Below are 22,620 nucleotides of genomic sequence, written 5' to 3' on the forward strand. Positions count from 1 at the left end.
ATACCATAAAAATCTTTAATGGAGACCCCACCTAAAAGTCATGTCTTCTAAAAATTGCTAAACCTAGTATCCTTATCAAATTAATTTTGCTTATCTAATTCTCCCAGTGTGGTGCAGAATCTCCTTACAGTTCCATGTCTTCAATTCGCTATTTTCAGTTCATTTGATTGTCTAGGCCTCCCTCTGCAAAAACATGAGTTAGTAGTGACACTCTCAGCTCGACCCCTTAGAGATATGTCCTGAGATACAAGCATATAGATGGACGCCGATTTCAATAAGCGTTAGCAAGTATCCCCTTGCTCGTCTCTGGGTATATACAGATAATTCATGTCACAAATCGTCCCTTAAGCTCTGCTCCTCAAGTAAAGATAAAGACCTGTATTTTCCCCAACCTGTGAGTAACGCTAACCCTAACAGTTACTTTATTGTTGGAAATAGGAAACAAATGCTTAGACTGAACGGGACACTTCGTGCGCCCCATCTAATCACTTGTCTTCCTGGGTATAAGAAGCCTTGGAAAGGACATCAAAGAATGTTGGCACCGAATACGAGAACAAGTACAACTTGTATTCGTTCTCGAAGTGGAGCTGTTCGTATTTAGGTAAGCGTATAATACAGTCTGCAGAAAATACTATTATGGGGTGAAGTTCACATTTCGGCGCCAATTTTAAATGAGTTGCTGGTATTTCCACTTTTCTGTAGTGGGAGACCTTTATACAGCAAACGGCGAAAAGCAAACGCGATTTTCATTGTGACAAACTCGTACTTTCCGCTTCGACTTTTCGACGTAAAGCCGTCGCAGATCAACTTGCCGGGCTGCGCAGTACGGATGCGCAGTAATCAAAATCCCAGAAATCGTACTCGAAGTCACACTCTGTTGTTATCGATTCCAGCATAGACCTTTTTGCAGATACGGCGGCCATTTTGATTTCTATTGTTTCAGAAGACATTATGGGATGCCCAGCTAACCTCTGGGCATCCCATAAAAGCCAATTGAAAAAAAAGAAAACAAAATGGCCGCTGTATCTGCAAAAAGGTCTAATTTTGCTTGATCTACGCCGGTTGGGTGTTTCAGAAAACACATTCGTCGGGATAGAAAAAGGCATATACCAAAACTACAATGAATTTCAAATGCAAATACGTGCAACTATTCCGCCGCGCATATGTGTTTAACCGGTCCATCATTCGAAGATAGTACCACAGGTAAAACTCAACAAAAATACTCGAGAAATGCTTTCTTAGTTTTATTATTCTCTTTTGCCTTGATACAAAAGGAGATAAGTAGTATAACATCCGACGAAGACATAACGCAAGGAACCGTTTGGGTTCGAACTCTTCAGAATGAATCTCCATCTACTTTATTTAACGTATGTAGTTAGGGAAAGCACCTACGGATTACATGTCGCAATTTTTTTTCGCTAAGTGATGGCTGTTCTTTTACGAAAATAGCTGTCAGTAAACTAAATTTCTAATGCAACAAACACGAAGAAATAACCATTACCATATTCGTGATGATTTTAGCTGTCATCTTTAACACTTTTTACGACGATTTTCTATGCTTTGATTAGCTAATTTACGAAATCAAATTACAATTTCCAAAGATAATTAATGTCCGTAGACATACTTGCGGAAAGTGGACTTAAAATTGCTAGAAAGGCCTGTAATAGCGGCCTGGCTGATTTCCTGCGTGAGGCTACAAATTTCCAGTCGCACTGAGTTTAGCAAAATACTGACTTTGGCTTTCCAGGCTCATGGCCACAACTTATTTACCCTTTCTATTCTCAGTCCGTTAAGCAGTGACAACGGCAAGGTTAGTATTTTGACTTCAAGTTGTACAATACGGGCGAACTATCTTGTCACTGGATAGGTGCGAACAGTTTTAATGTAAAGGTAGAAATGAACGGGTCATTGTTGTATGATCGTGTTGTCGTCAAAATCTAAAATTTGGTGATTTCACATAGTTGTTTTGAGGAGTAAGGCAACGTAATGCAATGAAGCCGGTGTGTCGCACGTGCAGGACGAGTATTTTTCCTTTCAGTCCACCAAGGATAATAGGCAATGAATAGGGACTTTAAAATCTACGACGGCGACAGTCGACGAAAACGTCACCTCAAAATATCACTTGGCTCTCTCTCATAAGTCTTTCGCGATTATTCAGTCTCGTTCACATCCTACAATATGGTCGAAGTATCCTAAAAATAAATTGGTACGAGCGGTTTCAGAGTGAAAACAGAAAATGAAAGATTCTCTGTCAGGATGCTTACGTTGTCGTCAAAACCTCAAATCTGGTGATTTCACGTTGTCGTTATGCAGAGGACCGCAAACATACTTGCTAAAATCCGTGCTGCATAGTACATGCAGCACGATTCTTTTTCCTCTTTTAACCAATGATATTGTTTTGTGACGTTGTCGTTGCCGTAGCCGTCTTCGTTGCTTACTCTTGAGCCTGCGCAGTAACACGTTCGCAAGCTCCTTTTCCCTTCCCAACCAAGCCCGAGATTTCGCATGAATGCTCAGAAAAACTGGGGAAAACGCTCAAGGTCATGGAATTACAGCGAACACTGAAAAATCGTTAAAAATACAATGTAATAAATGTCTAAAAAGTATGCTATATCTTTACGTTTACTGACTACTTTGATAAGTATATCTTGGTTTACAACTCTCAACTGCAATGTTCCCGATTAGCATTCGCTCTCCTCACTAGTCAAATAGATCTTTTTCGGCGTCTCCTTTTCCACGCTTTCTTCCGTTTCACCCGACTTCACCAAACTCTGTTCATCATCGTCTTCCCGAGCTACTTTCATCTTCGTCTTGCGCTTTTTGTTTTTTTTCTTCTTCACATGATCCACATCTCCAAGTTCCAGCATCTCCGTGAACAGCTCGTCCAGACTACCGAGCTCTTTTTCGAGTGTTTCTTCATCTTGGTGCAGTGCCGTATCTTTCTCAAAGGCGACGTTTTCTTCTCCACCTGTCGCTTTCTTTTTCTTTTTTTTTTTTGGCTTTTCTTTAGTCTCATCGACGGCTTTCCCCTCGGCGGCTTCTGGATCCTCACCGTCATTTCCTTTCAGCTTCTTCTTCTTTTTCTTCTGTTCTTCGTTTCGATCTCCTATTTCTTCACCAGTTTCGGCAGACACCATTCCTTTCTTTTTCTTTCCGCCACCACCGACAGCTGATTCATTTTCTTCAATATCTCCTTCTCCTCTTACTTTCTTCTTTTTCTTCAATTTTACCTCACCGAGGATTGTTTCTTCCTTGTCGCCGTTTATTTCTGAAGAGATGTCTGTCTTGTTTTCTTTTTCATCTCCAGACAAACCGTTTCCTTTACTTTTCCCTTTCTTTTTGGTCTTCACATTCTCTTCGCTGCCTTTATCCTTTCCTTCTTCGGCCAAATCATTTCTCTTTATCAGTTCCTCTTGCAGCCTTTTCTTTTTGATCTTTATATCAGAGCCGCCCTCAGAAAGCTCGTTACCCTTTTTGTCATCCATGGGGACCCAAGCTTCTTTTGGCGGGTTCTCTTCTGGAGCTTCTCCTTCGTGACTTTTCTCTGCTTTCCTCTTCTTTTTCTTTCCAACGTCGATCTCCATATCGCTTTTGCATGTACGCGATTCGGCATCACAAACTGGCGAGTGCCCAGACAGAATACTGTCCAACTCAGCATCGGTGGCACAACGACTTTCTTGATCCCGTCGTACGTCGTCGAGGATTTTCAAAAGCTCAGCTTCTGGCGCAGCTTCTTCAACCACCGTTTCTCTTGGACTCATGATGCCGTCTCTTTGAATGGTAGTATCCGCGTTCTCTTTTTGTTCTTCAGTTGTGATTTCGAGCTCAGCGATCAGAAAAGCTGGGCTCTTCACGCTCACTGCACTCCCAGGACGATCCGTGATTCCGAATGTTGGTGTCATCGCTGTAATACCATCTTCGGAACCAGGCTCGTTTTCCGAACCGCTCTCGTCATTACTCGATTTGTTGTCTTCTGTATCGCTCTCGTCAGTATTCTCGCTACCACTGTCGCTTTCGTCAGAGGAATTTTCTCGTCCATTCACTTCTTCAAAAACTAAATCTTCCACCATTCGCTTCTGTTGATAGTGCTTCAATATTTTTTCAAGCTCTTCCTCGGTATACTGACTCAGAAAACGCTCGAAAACAGGAATGGAGTCACAAAGTTCGGACTCGTAAAAATCCCAGTCCACCTCCATAAGTAGCCGTATCAGGTTTTTCTTCTTGTCCGTACAACTTTCCGTTTGAAACCACCTTGTCTTTCGCATGTCCTCGAAAGCGATGTTCCTCATAAAATGGATGGCATTGTCGGCGTTGTCAACGATTTTATCAAAGTTGACCTCCAGGTCACTCTTAGGCTCTTTGTAAATTGGATGTATGGCATGGCCCATTGACTTGCCTATGTTTTCTTTGAGACGGTGAATCATGAAGTCCACTATCTCGTACTCATTCGATTGTTTTTCCACGTCGCTGCGAACTTCCGTAAAGGCATCGTTGATTATGGATATGAACATGTTGAGGAGAATAAACACCATTGATACCGTGTAAGTGTAGAAGAAGATTTGTCCAATGATGCGATTGGCGTGCTTCATTTCTTGCAAAGTAAACTTGCCCAGAAGAGTGTCCATCAGCGATGCGCAGCTTCGCCAAAATGTTCCAAACCCTGCCATGTACTGACCAAAAACTAGGCTTGCAAGGAGTGCAAACGCCAGAAACGCCACCGAGAACATGAACATGAAAGATACCAACTGGCCAATGCAACGTTTGAGGACCTGCTGTAGCATGGACATTCGACGGTTAAAGCGCAGAAGTCGAAACATCTTTAGAAATGAGAGGAAGACGATGACTCCAATGATGCATTTCAACCACTCGTCCAAGAAAGCCGTGTAGTGGAAGCTGACGAACCCTGTCCTGTCCTCTCGCATAAAATGCAGGGCATCTTCGGTGAACTTCATTCGCGTAAAGTACAAACCCACCGCAGATAACGACAGAAGTGTAAGTACAATTTCAAGGATACTCCATGGATCCCTCAAATGCTCCCTTCCTTTCTTGATGGACATTCTGATCTCTTTGAACACAAAGAAGGCACAGAACAACAGATACACGATTTCACAGGTTAACACGAAGTACCTCTCCCCACCTACGTACCGGAAGAGACGGAGCGTGAGAATGCTTGGGTATGCAGTGAGACTTCCGGTTGGAAGCTGTTCAAACAGAAGCGTCACCACACAAAACAGGTTAATGTTTGCGTTGTAAACAGCAAATTCAGAGAAGATGGCTCGTGTGTAACGATCCAACCAGTTGTTTTCTTCAAGCTCTCGAACTAATTTGAGGGACTCGCTCAAGTCGTTGGGTAACACCTGCACGTAACCTGCAACAAAATCGAACATGCAAACGTCAGAAAACGACCGGTGGCTCAGTTAGTAGAGCATCGGACATTCGTGCTGGAGGTCGCGGGCTCAAACGCCGGTCATACCAACACTCAAGGTCTTAAAAAGTGACTCCCTTGTAATTTCTTCAGCAAATTTTCAAGTCTTCCCGTATAAGGACTATAACCTGTAGGCCCCGTCACGGTCTCACAACTTTCCTTTAATCAACCGGCAACACTGTGGACGTCAAAAAAACCCACACACTATTCATGAAAAGTATGAGGGAAGACCCCTGGTGTTGTGGTCTGTCCTCCATTCACATGCTTTCGTGGGTTGGGAGGCTGGGTGAGATTAAATATGCACTGATAGCGGCTGCCAGAGGTGCCTTTAAATGCTGACGTCCGTTGTCACCCCAGAGAAAGAATGGTGACATGTACGGTATATAAATCCTTTACCGTTACCATATTCTTTCTCCTACGCAATAAACGTGAACCGTCTAAAAACTCTCTGTAGTCTCGGAAATTATAGCCCAACAAAAAGGTCTACATTTCAAGAAACTCAAATTAAGATAAGGCTGCCAAATCTACGAAGTTACCTCCTGCGCTGTAGGTCGCCTTGTAACCCCAGTACGGATAAGTCTTTAGTTCCTCTCCCGTTTGAAAGTCCCAAGGGCCTTTCTCAGTTGGCTCGACTGTGGTTGTGGGGGTAGGGGTAGGGGTAGATGAGGCATTATCGTGCAGTTCTTGCCGTTTAGGCTTCCATCCAGGTAAGAAAGAATTCTGGTCCTGTTCCGCGATACTGTAGAAATCGTTGCATTCTTTGATGAAATATAGGAACAGGCGCTTGTAAGTGCAGGTATCTGTCAAAACAAGAGACAGTTTGATCGAGATCAAGCGACAGTTCAGAGAATCAAAATGAATACTTCCGATCACCAGGCCCGAATGTTTTACTTTCGACCTAACAAAGTCGTCCCGATTTTCCAAAAAAAGAATGGAATTGCTCTTTTTGAAAAAAAAAAAAAAAAAAAGGGAAATAATTCAGCCAGGAGAGACAAATATTATTGGTAAACTCTCAAAGGCTATGTCCCCTTTGGCGCTCCCCTAGGAGTAACAGTACTAGATTTTACTAGTCAATGGGAGGTACCCAAGGAGGCTAAAGGGCAAACCAAAGAAAATGACGCCTTCTCAAAACACCTCCTCAGTATTTCTCTAATTCTCCGAAAGACAATAGACAATGTAGAGGCAAAACCACCGTCTTGTAGATTATAAAGTGGAACTTATTGAGGGAAACAACAAGCAACTAAAATCAAGAAAAAGCTTCTGCTGCCTTTTAGTGAAGAGCGTTTTAATAGAGTTTGGATGGAACACTTGTCAGTCCCAAGTTATGAAACAACGCTATGACAAATCCTTATTGAGGATGACAGGGAAGTCTTGTGGAGGACGGGGACAATGATCCCTGGGGGACGTATTACGAAAAAGCAGTTTGAATTTGTTTCGAAGTGAATGTCGCGGAAGTCAATAGGACTTTCGGTGACGTTATTCTTGGTTTGCACTCACGTGACTAGCGGCCATGTTTTTCCAGCGAAACAAAACAAGCTAAACGCTCCTGGAGGTTAATTTGGATAATCAACGTGGCCGAAAAGTTAAGTCTTCTCTGGCAACGCAAACATAAGAATAAGTCTAAAAAGGTTATGCGCCAGTGAGGCCAGCAGCGGCAAATTAAAAGAACAAGATCAAACACGCGCAGAGTGCGTGTGGCCATTCCCTTTCGTAACAACACGATGGACGAATTGGAAAACAAAGATTGAAGGAATTAACTAGACAAATCGACTCGACAGGGATTTTGCAGTATATTTGGAAACGGACTAAGCTAAACGTCTGTCCTCTTCAAAGGAATAAAATTTTCGAAACCAAAACAAAACGGTACCTTTCTTGATCCTAAGTTGCCTCAGACGAGCCATACTCAAGACCCAGGCAGTAGGAACGTCGGCAACGAATCCTTTGTCATAGGCTGTTAAGTTGTCGTAGTACAATTGAGGCATCAAAGAAGGTATGAACGTCTCGTTCAGCCATTGCCAGTAGTGGTGTATTTCGTGCACCTTGAAAATGAAAAAAATATCCGTGTTTTTATACAACTCAGCTATAACACGAGCAGGTACAAAACAAAAGTCACAAGTCACAGGTCATTGTTTTACCAATACAGGAACAACCCTAACCGTTTACCAATGCTAACCTAAGGCCTAAAAACTTTTGTTTAGGCCTAATTAGGCCTAAGGACAGCTTTAATGAATGTTTGGGTTTCTTTCCCTATTGGTAAAACAATGACCTGTGACTTGTGACCTGTGTTTTGTACATGCCGCTATAAAACGGTTCCCACGAGTCAAGGCTATTTGATAATATTTGAGACGGGACCTATACGGTTTAACTTCCTTACCCGAGAGGATGGTGGGGCAAGGGTGGTGTAGTGGCCCGATGCAATAGCTCAGACTCGCAGTTTTCAACTCTCACATACTCTTATATCGCCCGTTTCAGTTTGCCCCTTCTGGAATGTTTGAGGTAGTTTATTTTCACCGGTCTGACCGTTGGTGCTGAAGTCTCCCTTCCCAAGGATCACAACAAATTCGCATGAATCACTCTGATTGACGTGCAATTTTATGCAAACGCATTGCGGATTGGGTCGGGTTCCGAAATTGAAATCTAGAATCTGGAATCTAGAATCAGGAATTGGAATTTGTATGTTGGCCCGACCGGGATATACACCTCCAGTCTTCAACCAACTGAACTAAGTTGTGGATTACAGATAAAGAGGAAGCACTCGATTCATGTTAATTCATACGCCCATCAGCCGCTCCGCTGCCGTATATGTAAGGTTTATGATAAGCTGACAGGTCTTAAGCATACCTTTCCGTATGTTAGGTTCCCACTGTAGGCAGCTTTTTCAAAGATGTTGCTCATGTATCTCGTCACCTTAGACGTTGTTAGATCTCTGTTTCCGTAGCTTATGGTGAGAAGTACCAACAGAAATATGACATACCAGATTATTTCCCTAATAATTGATTTCATTTGCTTTTCCTTCATTCGCAGTTTGCGCGCAATCTCCAACTTCGCCTCATCGGGGGGTTTGTCGTTGATCAGCTGTTTCAGTTCCTGTTGGGTTTCAAGATCCAGATCTTCTGTGGTCTTATGCAACCATTCCTCGTCGTTCGCGAGGGCGTTCGCGTCCGTCAAAGAGTCCTGTTCGGCCTTATTGGGGTCTTTGACGAGGATCGCAAAGAAGGTAGCCAACGCAAAGACTTTGATAGGTTGGTTGAGAAGCACGTCTTGCAGGAATGATATAGACATTGACATGAGCCACTGGGCAGACTTTTCGGATCCGAATTTAATTCCGTACATAACGACAAATGATGCTGAGGCACAGGTAGCAACAAAGGCAAGACCGTACGCTATGTAAACAAACCAATGAGGGAGGCCAGGTTGCTTTGACGTCACGGGTTTTTTCTCATCTTCGGCTGCCTCAATATCAACGTCATCTGCACGCGTGCCTTGTGGCTTTGCTGTGTATCGATTCGCCTTCGGTCTTGCCTTCCGGAAGATAGTGACAATGATTAGATTGACTGGAAACACTACCACGCTACTCACTATACCGATCGAAACTTGGCGAATGGAAAAGCTGAAGCCCATTATCCTGATAGCGTTCTGGGGCGTTTGGTCCTTTCCCACTCCGTAATACATCGCGTTTGAAACCATTGTGCACATGAGAATCGACAAACAGCAAGTCAGCCGCTGAACACGCGTGAAAGTACTTCTTGGTGGGCGAGCAACAACAGAAAACCAGATATGCCCGTCGGTGAGGTTTTTTCTGACCTCGGACGCGAAAAGGACGTTGAACTTCGTCAGCTCTTTCTTGGAGGCCGGATAAAGGATCCTTTCGACTTTACCGTCGCTTTCATCGACAGCGAGCCAGTCATCGCACACGAACCACCAACGCTGGTCTGTCTGAATGTCTTGGATCATTACACGAAGGAGATTCCAGGAAGGATAGTTCCCGCTGTTGTTGTGCCATATTCGAATGTGTTTCAGGCTGCCGAGAGACTGGGGCACAGTCAGTAGGAAAGGATCAACGGAGCCTACAAAGAAAGAAAAATGGAATTTGATTACGATGTTCTTTGACAATGCCTCGGTTTTTAAGGTCAGCGTATCCAGCAGCAGAAATGTCATTCTTGTCCGGAGAAAAACCTGTTCTCCACACTGACCTTAGGTCCTTTTCTCGAAAGTCCCGAAACTTTACGTTCCATTCTCAGGTGTCACAATTTCCTATGTATCTCAAGAACGGAGTGGATTTGAGTCGTCAAACTTTACAGTCAGTTTGCCTTTTGTTACCATAAAAACATGTTAAAAGATTGGCGTTCCTGAACAAGCGGTTGGGTGGCAGGTTCACAAATGGCTTTTCGGGCCCAAAAATTTTTCTGGACTTTCGAAAAATTAATTGTTGCGGATTACTTGTGAACGGGAAACTTACTTCCTTGGCTTTACTTACTACAAGAAAACATAAGGTAAGACGGCGGCTCAAAACATTAATAGGGAGCTGATCAGAAGCAACGACAACGGCGACGGCAACGAGAGCGTCATCTCAAAATATAAATTCGAGTCATTTTAATCGCTTCGTGACAATTTCAATCTTCTTAATATGACAAGGGTGTGGTAGTTCCTCAAAAATGACACTCGTCTGAACGGCACTTAAGGTAATTCCTTAGTATTGCATTGCGCATCCCTACTGCGCACGATTTTCGCGTCATTAGCGCGCACATGAGCACGTGTGCAAACAAAACGTAAGAGATTTCGCTCAAACTAAACCCGATAGCGAAATAAATGCTCCTTTTCTCTCAAACGAGCATGGTGACCCCCGATATTTTTTTTAGGTATTTGCTAAGAACAGTCTAATAAAGAACATATTTGAAGAAGAAAAACAGTTTGATAGTAGAACATGAATTTTTTTTGGAAAACAGTTCCGTACTGGGTGTATTTTACCCAAGGCGAGGACTTCAAGCTAACCACGGAACTGTCCCAAAAAGTGCACTATTCCCACAACCAGGGAATCAAAGACGGGGTCTTCGAAGTAACCAAGACTTAATTCTGTACGAAGGTAATTCGAATTTTTAACGCAAAAACATCTAAAATACCCCATATTAAGAGCCTGCTGACGCGTAAACAAGCACGGTGATCCCATTTTTTTATTGCATTTTTTTAATGTTCATATCATGGATGTTAATTATGCCAAGTTTCCAAAAAAGTTTGATAGTAGAACAATTCAAGGAAATTACCTTAATTTAGGGGAGAAAATAAAAATTTATCCTCATGATCAAGTAGTGCTGACGTGCTTGATGACACCTCAAATTTGGCTATTTCACGTTGCTGTTTGGCTGACGAAAGCAAAGGAATGGACAACAGCGAAAAACACACGTTCAGGGCGTGCAAAGCTATTGTTTTTGCCTACTAAATATGCAAATTTGTGATGTTCCTGTTGCCGTCGCCGTTGTCGTTGCTTAAGCTGCCCGGCCGCAAAAACGTCCTTTAATAGTGCTAGTTTATGATTCTTACAGTGTTTCGTGATTATTCCAGTTTGCTCAACTTCCACAAATTATCCAAACTGTCCAAGAACTGAATAGGCCTTATTGACGATGACCGCCATGTTGGTTTTCAAATTGTCATGCAAATTAGCCATGTGCATGTTATGCTGGGGGGGGGGGGGTAAACATTGGAAAAACGGCAAATTGCGGAAAATAGGCTCGTCGAAATATTGAAATAACATTGCTAAAAGTTCATTTTAGTATTTAGAATTAAGTGCCTTTTATAATAATTTTATATCTTTTGATTGCCTTTGACATTTTGACTTTGTACTTCGTTATCTGCTCATTTTTCGCTAAAAAAAACGCCGAAGTAACTTGTGTAATGATTGTATTTTACCGCTTAGGTGATAAACATTCCATGAACGTGAAGCAAATCATCTGTGTGGCTGAGATGTTCGTTATAACCTCTCGAACTTGTGTTGTTTTCCCCCTCAGAAGTGTGTAGCTAATTTGCATGATAATAGCAAATCCAAAATGGCGGCCATCGTGAATAAGGTCTATTGGAAGGAACAGTGTTGAAGCTAAGAAAGAAAATTAAAGATTTGCCCTTGTGCACTCGCGTCGACCTTGGAAGTTGAGATTTGGTCATCTCAAGTTGCAGATTGGCAGAGAATGGGAAAGAAACGTACAACTTTTAAAGCGCACGTGCACAGCCATTGTTTTTTCTTATTGATGTCCATTGTTTGATGGCGTTCTCGCTCAGGTTGCCGTCCAAGATCTTAAGGTCCCTATTATTGGCTAAAAGACGGAACATACTCGTGCTGCACGCATTTTTGTACATTTCTCTCCCGTACTGAGAAAAAAAACAGATTTAAGGTTGTAACGACAACCTATGCACACAACTGTGAATCTTTGATTCTCTCTTTTTAATTCAAATCTATCTATACCTATCCAGTTATAGGATAAATCGCGCCCATATTGTAGAATGTAAACACGATGGATTAAACCTAATATTTTGAAGTGATGTTTTCGTCGCTGTCACCGTCGTCGGTCCTAAACTCCCTATTTATTCATCTCAACGAAACAACCCACCTGTTTTGAAGTTTTTCCTGTTGTTATCCTTCAAAACCCTTGGTTCACTGTCTCCGAGACCTCCAGTCAGAACGATCGAAACTTCAGCACTTGTGCCGCCTCCTCGCGCAAATCCCGTGTGAACATGTATTTCATAGCAATACGTATCTCTTGAGTCGTTGTCAGGAAGTGGGCTTACTCCAGTCTGCAAAAAAACTCGCTTGTGAGTAGCCTGTCAGTTTACGTGAGCTACACTCTGGACTTTGACGTCAGTCCATGTCACCCAAAACAATCCTCACTCACCCGGACGATCGTACTCATACTTCACTCCAGACTATTTTGCGATATTTTACGCGAGAGTGCTACACGAACAGAGATTCGTGCGAGACATATCGGGCTCAGTCCTGATTGGAACCAAACTGTCTCTTGCTTGCCACAACTGACATGATCTTGAGATTGGTCTGTATTATAGGCGAATCTTTGCTGACTTCATTTTTTTACATTTTGTCTCATCAACATACGAGTTTGCTGACCGCAGGAATCGTGCTATTTACAAATTGACTTGAAAAGGTAAAAGAACGTGTAAAACCACAGGTAACCCAGGCTCACTGTGTGCGTCACGTAGGTATTAAAATATTGAGAACATATGAGCCGAAGTTTAGGTCTGAAAATTTGCTAGAAAATGGTAATAAAAATCGATAAAGCTTACCATGTGGTGAGCTGTTGTTTTCTTTAATACGTAGACGAAGTTTCGGGGAAAATGGTCCCCGTTCACCTTCCTTCATAATATAGTGACAAGGTAGGAGACGGAAGCCAGCTTATAGACTCCGATCGACCCAAAACAAGCACGATTTTTTTCGCGAAAATCGAATCCAGTCGCTAAATAAACACGCCAGACTCGTGGAACATGAATTTCTCTAAACCATGAATCCACTGAAGCATCTCCAGGTAGCAACGCGAAGCCACCAGACTCCGTAAAACTTGTAAGTTAACCTGCTAAAATGGCGGCCAGAAAGCGTTGTACTCGCGAAGTGTCCAATTCAAAACGCCTGGTGACGAGTATAATAAGTCCCCCTGGAGGGAGGGGAGTCCCAGATTGCTCAGTGACTTTTGTTTTTAGCAATGTGGGACTCCCCTTCCTCCAGAACTTATTAAACTCGTCACCAGGCGTCTAGAGTTCAGTGCCATTTTGAATTGGACACTTCGCGAGTACAACGCTTTCTGGCCGCCATTTTAGCAGGTTAACTTACAAGTTTTACGGAGTTTGGTGGCTTCGCGTTGCTACCTGGAGATGCTTCAGTGGATTCATGGTTTAGAGAAATTCATGTTCCACGAGCCTGGCGTGTTTATTTAGCGACTGGATTCGATTTTCGCGAAAAAAATCGTGCTTGTTTTGGGTCGATCGGAGTCCATAAGCTGGCTTCCGTCTCCTACCTTGTCACTATATTATGAAGGAAGGTGAACGGGGACCATTTTCCCCGAAACTTCGTGTACGTATTAAAGACAACAACAGCTCACCACATGGTAAGTTTTATCGATTTTTATTTCCATTTTCTAGCAAATTTTCAGACCTAAACTTCGGCTCATATGTTCTCAATATTTTAATACCTACGTGACGCACACAGTGAGCCTGGGTTACCCGTGATAAAACTTAGCTTTAATAACGAGCGAGTTATTAGCCACCAAAAACTAAGAAAATCGTAGGTGGCAAAAGCGCTAATGAGTCCATACATTCTTTGTCAAATTTAAAAACTTCAAAGCGTCATTACTTTCAATTGCGCCTAAAGCTTCAGAGATAGCTCATAGCGCAATTTTCAATTGAGTGTCGAAAGTAATTAGCGAATTGCTTTGGTTTTGCATTACTTCACTCAGTGATTGGTTCAAAGTTCTCGCGCCACTTTTTCAACCAATAAAAAGTGAAACCAGAACCAATCGTTGAGGAGCAGTCGTGGCTCAGTTGGCTAGTGCGCGGTTTTCGGAGCGGGAGGTCCCCGGTTCGATCCTCGGTGACTTAAACGTTTGTTTCGATTTTCCTCTGATCCGTGTAGCTATAGCTTTAAATACCCGTAAAACGGAGCAATGACAGAGGGAGCGTGTAACTTGCAACTCTCTTCAATGGAACAAAGCTGAGGATTTAAGGACACCCACCAATAGACCAATTTCGATATATTAAAATTCAGTCCAAAACAAAAGACATCGCCTCGAGGCTCTGGGGAATAAATATAAGGATTTGTATGAGTTTATTCCTTAGAGCCTCGAGATGATGTCTTTTGTTTAGTACTGAATTTTAATATGTCGAAAGTGGTCTATTTTATGCTCAAATATGGATAAAAATAAGATCAAATTAATTAAGCTGCACGCGCGAGAAACTGTACGATCTACGTTACATCCAAATAAACGACAGTTAAACTCTTCAAGGTCAAGAGCTGGTCGGCGGGGTCATCAAACATGCATGCTCCTGACACGTTCAAACATTGTTGATCCAACAAATGTTTTATAACAATGTTCGAACGTGCAGCCGGCGCTTTAAAGTCCCCAGTGAAATCAGCACAGCATGGTTAGCTTTATAAAACAGAGCAAGCACCACAATTAATAGGCTAATGCATCTCTACGGACCGCGAATCATTTGAGACAAGAGAAAATAAATGGGGAAGAGAAGTCATCTCCCATAACACCCTTTGCCATAGGTAATATGTCTCAAGTTATTGCTAGATCGACTCCCGCGCTGTACATACAGCTGTTTCGAAAGGGGTTGTCCAAAAGAAGCATAAAAGCCTACGCGACAATGCCGAAAGGCATTATGGTAAACTGTCAGTTTGAGTCAACCAAAACATGACGGTAATGCTTTCGAAAATGTCACCTAGAAATACGTGCTCATCTCTTGTTATTGACATTGAGATAGAGAGTTTCAAAATTCAGTCAAATGATCCAGGCCATGAATTAGTAACAAAGGGTTAGAATTCGCAGAGGAAGCAAGATTCTGACGACTTTAACCTTCCTTACTTTATGTGATGTTTCGCAGAAAAAGTTTGAGAAATGTACCAAAAATCGTGGCGCACGTGCAGAACCATCGTTTTTGCTAATGAACCCTTTTGTTTTTGGACGTGTTTTGGTAGCGTGATGGCGGAAGAGACCTTGTCACAAGTCTGTGCGTACTGCCACTTCATTAACGCTTATCGTCGCCATAGTAGGTCGTCACTGCACGATCGTGGCATCTTCGATTCTGGGCGTTCACTACATATTGAATACTGTCCCATACTACCTTTCGGCATTGTCGCGAACGCTTTTACGCTTCTTTTGGACAACCTTCTTGAAACAGCTGTATCCCAAGGGGATTAGGCAACAACCACTCATGTGTTCTGTGTGGATAGCCCACGCTAAGAGGACACATTCCTGCCATACGATTGGCTGTTGCCTAATCCCCTTCGGATATGTACAGCGTGGGAGTCGATCTAAAACGTTACCCAATGCATGGGGAATGCCCTCTCTTCCCTCTCTATTTTCTCTTGTTTGAGTGTAATGCTGTATGTCGTTGCTATGAACGTGTGCGAGACGTAAGCAACCTTTAACCCTTACATGGAAACATTACCTTTAAAGCATCATTTCTGTCAGCTCTTCGAGCGGGAATCAAGCAGATGATGTAGACACCAAGAATCACGCAGGCCGTGATAAGCGCAAGCGGACTTTGTAGTAGTTTGGCAATGCTCAAATCCTTGAAGTTGATCTTGTTCGGTGGGACAAAAAAATCGCACCCGAATGTTGTCAAGTGGTTGGTTAAGCATTCTATCACGGCCCGGTTTGTTTTTGGACCCACCTGCCACGAGAGAAAAAACACCAAAACGGTTAAAGATGGTTTAATATATCTCTCAGATAAGGCGCGTGTTATGATTGGCTAACTTAGCGGGCCGTATTCTACAGTCCTGCCCGCTGTCCCGCCCCCTAAACTGGAAATTTTGATGCAATTTTTCATTTTGTTTGTGTGAAAATAAACTTGTGAAGTTGTTTAAATCTTCCAAGCAGCTATTTCAAAAAGCCAATAAGATCTATTCGTTTTTCAGTTTTTTTACGCATGCCAATCATTTGAGGCAGTTAAACGTTCCTCCTTACTTTAACTAGTTTCCTTTCCTGCGCGCCTTAATGCCTTAGAGATATATACTTAAAGTGCCCCTGTGACCAAAAAATCAATTCATATTTTTCTTTGGATTTCAAAACTATGTTAACAAAACACTAAGTGACCCACGTTTTAAGCCTTGATTTCAAAAAGACACCTCTTTATTTTAACTGTAATTTTCCCATTTAATGGTCCGCCATTACTAACATTATGTTTTTGAGAGAGCTGGATCAAGGAGAAAATGACGTCAAAAGCTCACTAGTTTAAGAATGCAATACGTGTGTACGCCGCAGAATTAATATACAGCACGGGGGTTTTGGGCTTTCAGACTTTTAAACTCACGCTTTGCATATATAATATTAAAGCTGCGTTCACATGCTGAAATTTTAAGCTAGTGAGCCTCTGACGTCACTTTTTCCTGGATCCAACCGTCTGAGGTCCAATCGGTCAGTTTTGAACATGAGTAATGGCGGACCGTGAAATCCAAAACTTACACTCGAAATAAAAAGCCTTCGGATACAAATCAAAGCTCAAATTTTTGCCAATCAGGTGTTACGCGAACACGCTTTTAAAATCTGAAGAAAAAAAGGAAGTGGTTTTTTTGATCACAGGGGCACTCTAAGGGCGCGTTCGATTGACCCAATTCCGGAATAAGAATACTAGGGGTGATGATTAAAACGGTATGTTTGGCGCGCTTCGAAGCAGCAAGGACAACAAACATATGTTTAAAATAGCATTTTAGTGGATGTTTGACAATTTTTATGTGAATCACCGTAAAAGCGAAGGATTTCTACCTTATATTCCACGCATTCTTATTCCGGAATACGGTCAATCGAACGCACTCTAATACCTTACCAATCTCGTTTTGTCGGTCCGTAAAGTTACGGATCCTCGTTTCTTCCTGTTGATCTATGACCTGCGCGCTTCACGCTTGTATTCATTTAGGACGCAATTCTATTGGGTCAGCGACCCATAACAATAAACGTGCAATTCCGATACTTAATAAGCATAGACCAACAGACCAAGATATTTGCAGACAAATATCGGGTCCCACGGTTGCCGCACACGTGACCAATCTAAATCCCAAGGGTTTTATCCAATTATGGTTGGTTGGAAAGGTCTGGTTTCGCGGGAAAGTCAATCTTAAAATTACATACATACTTTATTTGTTATGTAAGTCGATAAAAAAAGGCAGCTAAATAGCTGATGTGGAAGTTGATCTGCGTGACACAAATAGATTTCGAAGTTGTATGCTACTGGTCGTAGTCTTCTGATTGTGGCGAGGACTAGTTCACTTTGACGGGGCTAGGGCACAGAGTTGCACTTTAACTGGTATGACAGATCGGAGCGAACTATCGTTCCCCGTGTGAACGAATTAGTGTTCCCTTTGTCTCGAGCACACGTCAGTATCATTCGAATCTCCATCTCCATTCGATCAGCCATGTTAGCTAATGATCCTGCCACATTTCAGGGCTGTCTAACGCGCAAACACGTTCGTTTTCACTATTGTTAATTATTTTCTCTTCGATTCTAAATTCTGTTTAGCCCTCAATCATTTAGTCATTATAGGAAAGTATTTTCTTTACGTAAAAGCTCTTAACAGTAAATTTTACATCTTTAATGAATTTGTTTCCCTAGCTCGTGATAAAATTAGGCTAGAAAAATATATTTCTTGTACGACTAGTTGCGAAAAAGAGTTGAGAACAAAATGGTCTGTTTTTTCGTCTCTTTTAAATACGGACTGATTGCGCTCTAAAGTTTTTATGGTATGAGGTTTCTTTTTTGTTAGTTTTAAGTTGTAGTGTTTGTTAGTGTTGCAGATTGTCTTTTGTGAATGTTAACTGCACGTGTGTACGTTCAATAAAGTTGGAATTAAAAAAAAAAAAAAAAAAAAAAATTTTTCTCTCACCTTAGTTCCCTCTGTGGACCAGACCTCCCTGTCAACGTCGTAGTACAAACACATTGAGGTATAGACTGAAAAGTTATAGGGTATGGTGTCGTCGGAAGTTATTTTAGCTTTTTCCTCCTCTGATAGCGAGTCGTTTCGCACATATCGTAGCGACACGTAGTACGTTCCGGCTGCTGTCCAATTTAGCGCATCATTGGACAGAAAGAGTTCGCGCCCTGACGGGTCCGAAGAATTAGATGAGTTCACACCTTGGCGAGATCCAAGTCGAAGCGTGTCATTAAAGTCAAAAACTCCCTCGAACGGCTTCGGTTCGCTTCCTTTTCTTACGTACAGCTCTAAATCGACGCTCACCTCCCATTCTGCTCGAATGTGCACAGTAGATGCATTCTGCTCTATTCTAAAGGAGTGTACCTTGTACTCCTTTGAACTGACTTTACCCTCCGTATTGCCGCGCTCTTTGTCATTTCGGGGAATAATAATGCTGATCTCCGACGTAAGATTTTTGATGTTCAACTCTCGACGATTCTCGTCGGAGAAGGATAAACTTACTGCGAGACTCTTCACAGAATTTCCCTTTTCTTGATCTTGGCTGGCAAAAAGGCTTGTGTTAGATACCATGCTCTGAATGGATAATAATAATAATAATAAGAATAATAATAAGAAGAAGAAGAAGAAAGAAGAAGAAGAAGAAGAAGAAGAAGAAGAAAATAACAACGGATTTAGCACAAGAGCACTAATTGGGGACACTAACGAAATTAATTCAAATTAAATCAAATAATGGTTTTTGTGGAGAGGGGAAACCCAGAGTACCCGGAGAAAAACCCCTCGCAGCAGAGAAGAGAACCAACAAACTCAACCTACATACCACGATTGCTTATTCCATCTGCACGTTAGGTGTTCCCAGTTAATTACATAAGCCGTGACACTTTGACAATGAAATAAAGTTCATAGTGTAGTTGATTTCCGCAAATCCTTGTCTACTTACTCAGTGTTGACTTTCCGAAAAAAAGCCTACATTAGTCTTTTGGATCGAATTCGAAGAGTTTAACGAGGTCTTTTGATCAAAAAATTTGCTAACCTTTGGTTGATGACGTCGACTGAATATGCCTGTACTTTCATCCATAATAAGCAATTATTCACGAAAGTGTAAACTTATTTAACAATTATTCCATGAGCGCGCTTTGGATATGCGATGGTAAATAGCCAATAAGGTGCGGAGCGACGAGTTGGCTATAACCAGTCTCATATCCAAAGAGTGCGAATGGACTGATAGTTTTAATTAAATTTTAATTAAAGTCTGAACTGTTTTACTTCCATAACGACAGGATGTTGTCTCAGTTTTTGCAAAAGGACTGACGCAATCAGTTTCCAGATAAGGTCATTACGGTATATGAGCTGATAACCGAGATGGACTGAGCCAATCAGAAAGCTAGAAATGCAATATTCGAGGTCGAAAATTTGATGATAGAGCGACTTTCGTATGACCTTGAAAAAGTGTTCGCAATTTGTTTCACGGACCAATGTTTGGCAAGATTAAAACAAACCTCCTAATTCCCGCCAAGGACTCTCCTAATATGGGCAGTAAACAGTTCGATTGCCCAATCACATTACTGCATTTCAAATGACGTCAAAGCGAAATGCCGATCGTTTTCGAGAAAGTTCCATGGAGATATGACGCTGTTTGCATCCGCGTTCGCTATTAGCCAACGAAAATTCGCGCCCGTTTGTTCTTGTTCGATAAGCCAGTCAAATGTTTGCATTTTTGGTTAAGTTCTGTTTTTACGTTTATTTTTCAAGGTTATGTGAAAGTCGCTATACCGGTTATTCCATTAGGCGACGTGCTTTGAATACGAGAGGCTAAACAGCTAACGAGGCTGGGTAGCGCTGCCTTAGTTATAACCAATCTCCTCTCTAACAAGACAGCTGGGATGGAGCAGTGGTCCCACCAATGTGGACCAGGTTCGACTCCCATATTCGGCGTCGTATGTGGGTTGAGTTTGTTGGTTCTTTACTCTGCTCCGAGAGGTTTTTGTCCAGGTATGCTCCGGTTTTGCCCTCTCCTCAAAAACCACCTTACGATTTTGATATGATTTGATTTGATTTCTTCATAGTGTCCCAAATTAGTGCCCGCGCTCTTAACACAGTCGACTCTCCAACAAAAATTATTATTGTTATGTTTGGATACTTGAAAATTTCGCTTCCCTTTGCAAATTTTTAAAGGGGGTGCTTCTTAACTACCAAACCGTTGCTATGGACCCCTTCAAATAGTCATTTCTCGACTTCCTTTAACTCTACACTTATCCTTTTTGCAAAGTGTGTGCTATTTGTTATTCCTCTGTCTGGTTCGACTCACGTGACCAAAACAGAAAATGCCTAAAAAGTAAGCGACTTAACTACCGGTGTGTTTTTCACAAAATTTGAACGCAACAGTTTCAGAACACTCTAACAAATCTGTAGCATGGATTTTAAAAGAAATTATTTCTCAAAAAAATCATGACGTCATAAGGTCCTCCTTAGATACGCTTTTCAAAACATCAGTTCCATTTTTTTGTCCAAATAGAAATTCCATGCTACACTTTACGAAAAATAATGTGGTGGTTCCCATCCGGAGACCGCCTCTTCCTTTCGTTTCCTGAGAGCTTTTACCTCTTTTTCACCGAAACGCACGGCAGAGGGCTGAGACTAGTTGCGCATGCGCCTTCTGATTGAAGTGGTGTCAGATTTTCATTGAAAAAGTTAGTCAAAGAACCATATGTGCAACCATTTTGTAGGGCTCTTGACTAAAGAGCTTCCTTAGCAACCATTTTCTTTCTGTAGTTAAGAGCCACTCCCCTTAAGCCCGGCAAGAGCGGAAATGAACGGGTAACAAAGATTTGACAAAATTGAACAAAAGGGTAGAAACGCGCGATACCCGAGGTTGAAAATTTGATAATAGAGCTGATGAAGATGTAGGGGTGAATATTTACAACTTTTAGAATTAGGTGAATTTTTTTTTTATAGTCCGGAGCTCATCGAGGGAAGCCTCTATCTATGGCCAAAATACATAAGTCCATACAAGAGTGTTGTTGCAGCATTGCAAGATGGCGAGTAACAACAGAGTCCTAAAGTGCCATCCGCAAGTCTCGTAACGGTATCATGTAATCCCTTTCATAGTTTCAGACCGGGCTCATGTAAATCTAATTCTACCGGTATCATGTAATAAGGACCTTAGTACCCGGAGAAAAACCTCTCGGAGCAGACTAGAGAACTAACAAACTCAACCTGTCTTGGAATCGAACCCAGGCCATACTGGTGGGAGGCGAGTGCTCTCACCACTGTGAAATCCCTACTCATACTTACAATAGACCATATTCGTATTCCCAGTATTGGACTGGAACTAGCTTGCAATGGAGGCTAATGCGGGGGAATCTATTAAAAAGTAGTTGCATTTGAAAAGATTTCCCCGCATTAGCCTCCATTGCAAGCTAGTTCCAGTCCAATACTGAGAATACGAATATGGTCTATTAAATGTAAGGATTTTTATTTAACAAAAGGGCTCTGGAATATTGACAAAATCTATTTGAGACAGCAAGGGAAACAAAGAGCTACTTCGAGGAAATTTTAGAGAAAGACTTACTACTCTTTGAACGCTTGAATTAGTCGCGAAAGAGGATGAAAAATTAGATGGCAACACAGCTTCGGTTCCCTCGAGGGATATTGTTTTGTTGCCAAGCTCGTCTAGCTTTTCCTTGCGGACAGTCGCAGTTATAGATGTCGAACTCAATTCTTTCTCTTCCTCCCCTGGGATTAGGGTCGTCCCGACAGCTGCCATCAGATTGTTTAAAGTGTCCCGTGCCGTCTTGGACATATTTCTGCCATCCTGTAATTAATAGTAATAATAATCATCATCCATGAGTGCTGACCTTGACAAGTGGACAAAAAAAATTATCGTGGAGTACCCCGTACAGCTTTTACAGAAGGACTCCCTCTTAGAAACTAAGAAGATTATCAGGAGAGTGTTTTGTGTTTAAGGTTCATTGGAGTTATGTGGATACCCAAGGTTACAGGTGGTAACCATCTATCCGCACAAACTGTACCTACGTCGATGAGGAACGAGAATGATAACAATGGTAATGCAGAAGTCTTATTGTCGCTAAATCGAGATTGCCTTAATAAATATATATATATTTAAAGTGCTACTATGATCAAGAAATCACTTCCTTTTTTTCCCTTCAGAGTTTGAAAGTGTGTTCACTTAACACCTGACTTTGACCTGAAATTTGACCTCTTTTCTTTGAATGTAAGTTTTGGATTTCATGGTCCGCAATAGCCCTTTTTCGATATATTAAAATTCAATCCCAAACAAAAGACATCATCTTGAGGCTCTGGGGAATAAACTCGTACAAATCGTTATATTTATTTCCCAGAGCCTCGAGATGATGCCTTTTGTTTAGGACTGAATTTTAATATATCGAAATTGGTCTATTACTCACGTTCAAACCTCAGAAGGTTGGATCTAGGTAAAAGTGTTGTCACTTACTCACTAGCTTCAAATTTCAGCGTGGAAATGCAGTTTATTACATATGCAAAACACGAATTCAAAAGTCTGAAAGCCCGA

General features: G+C 41.9%; 1 protein-coding gene across 1 annotated transcript in view; it reads right to left on the bottom strand.

Moving 5' to 3' along the window:
- Positions 1 to 1,231: 1,231 nt before the first annotated feature.
- LOC138014094 (polycystin-1-like) overlaps positions 1,232 to 22,620 on the bottom strand; it is an 80,681-nt gene continuing 59,292 nt past the window's right edge. The window contains 8 exon segments of the mRNA XM_068861122.1: positions 1,232 to 5,368; positions 5,962 to 6,225; positions 7,293 to 7,464; positions 8,267 to 9,492; positions 12,025 to 12,208; positions 15,593 to 15,817; positions 18,024 to 18,644; positions 21,640 to 21,882. Of these exon segments, the coding sequence (XP_068717223.1) occupies positions 2,682 to 5,368; positions 5,962 to 6,225; positions 7,293 to 7,464; positions 8,267 to 9,492; positions 12,025 to 12,208; positions 15,593 to 15,817; positions 18,024 to 18,644; positions 21,640 to 21,882 (5,622 nt within the window). The 3' untranslated portion in view covers positions 1,232 to 2,681.

This window comes from Montipora capricornis, chromosome 8 (genome assembly GCF_036669925.1).
Source record: "Montipora capricornis isolate CH-2021 chromosome 8, ASM3666992v2, whole genome shotgun sequence".
Classification (NCBI taxonomy): Eukaryota; Metazoa; Cnidaria; class Anthozoa; order Scleractinia; family Acroporidae; genus Montipora; species Montipora capricornis.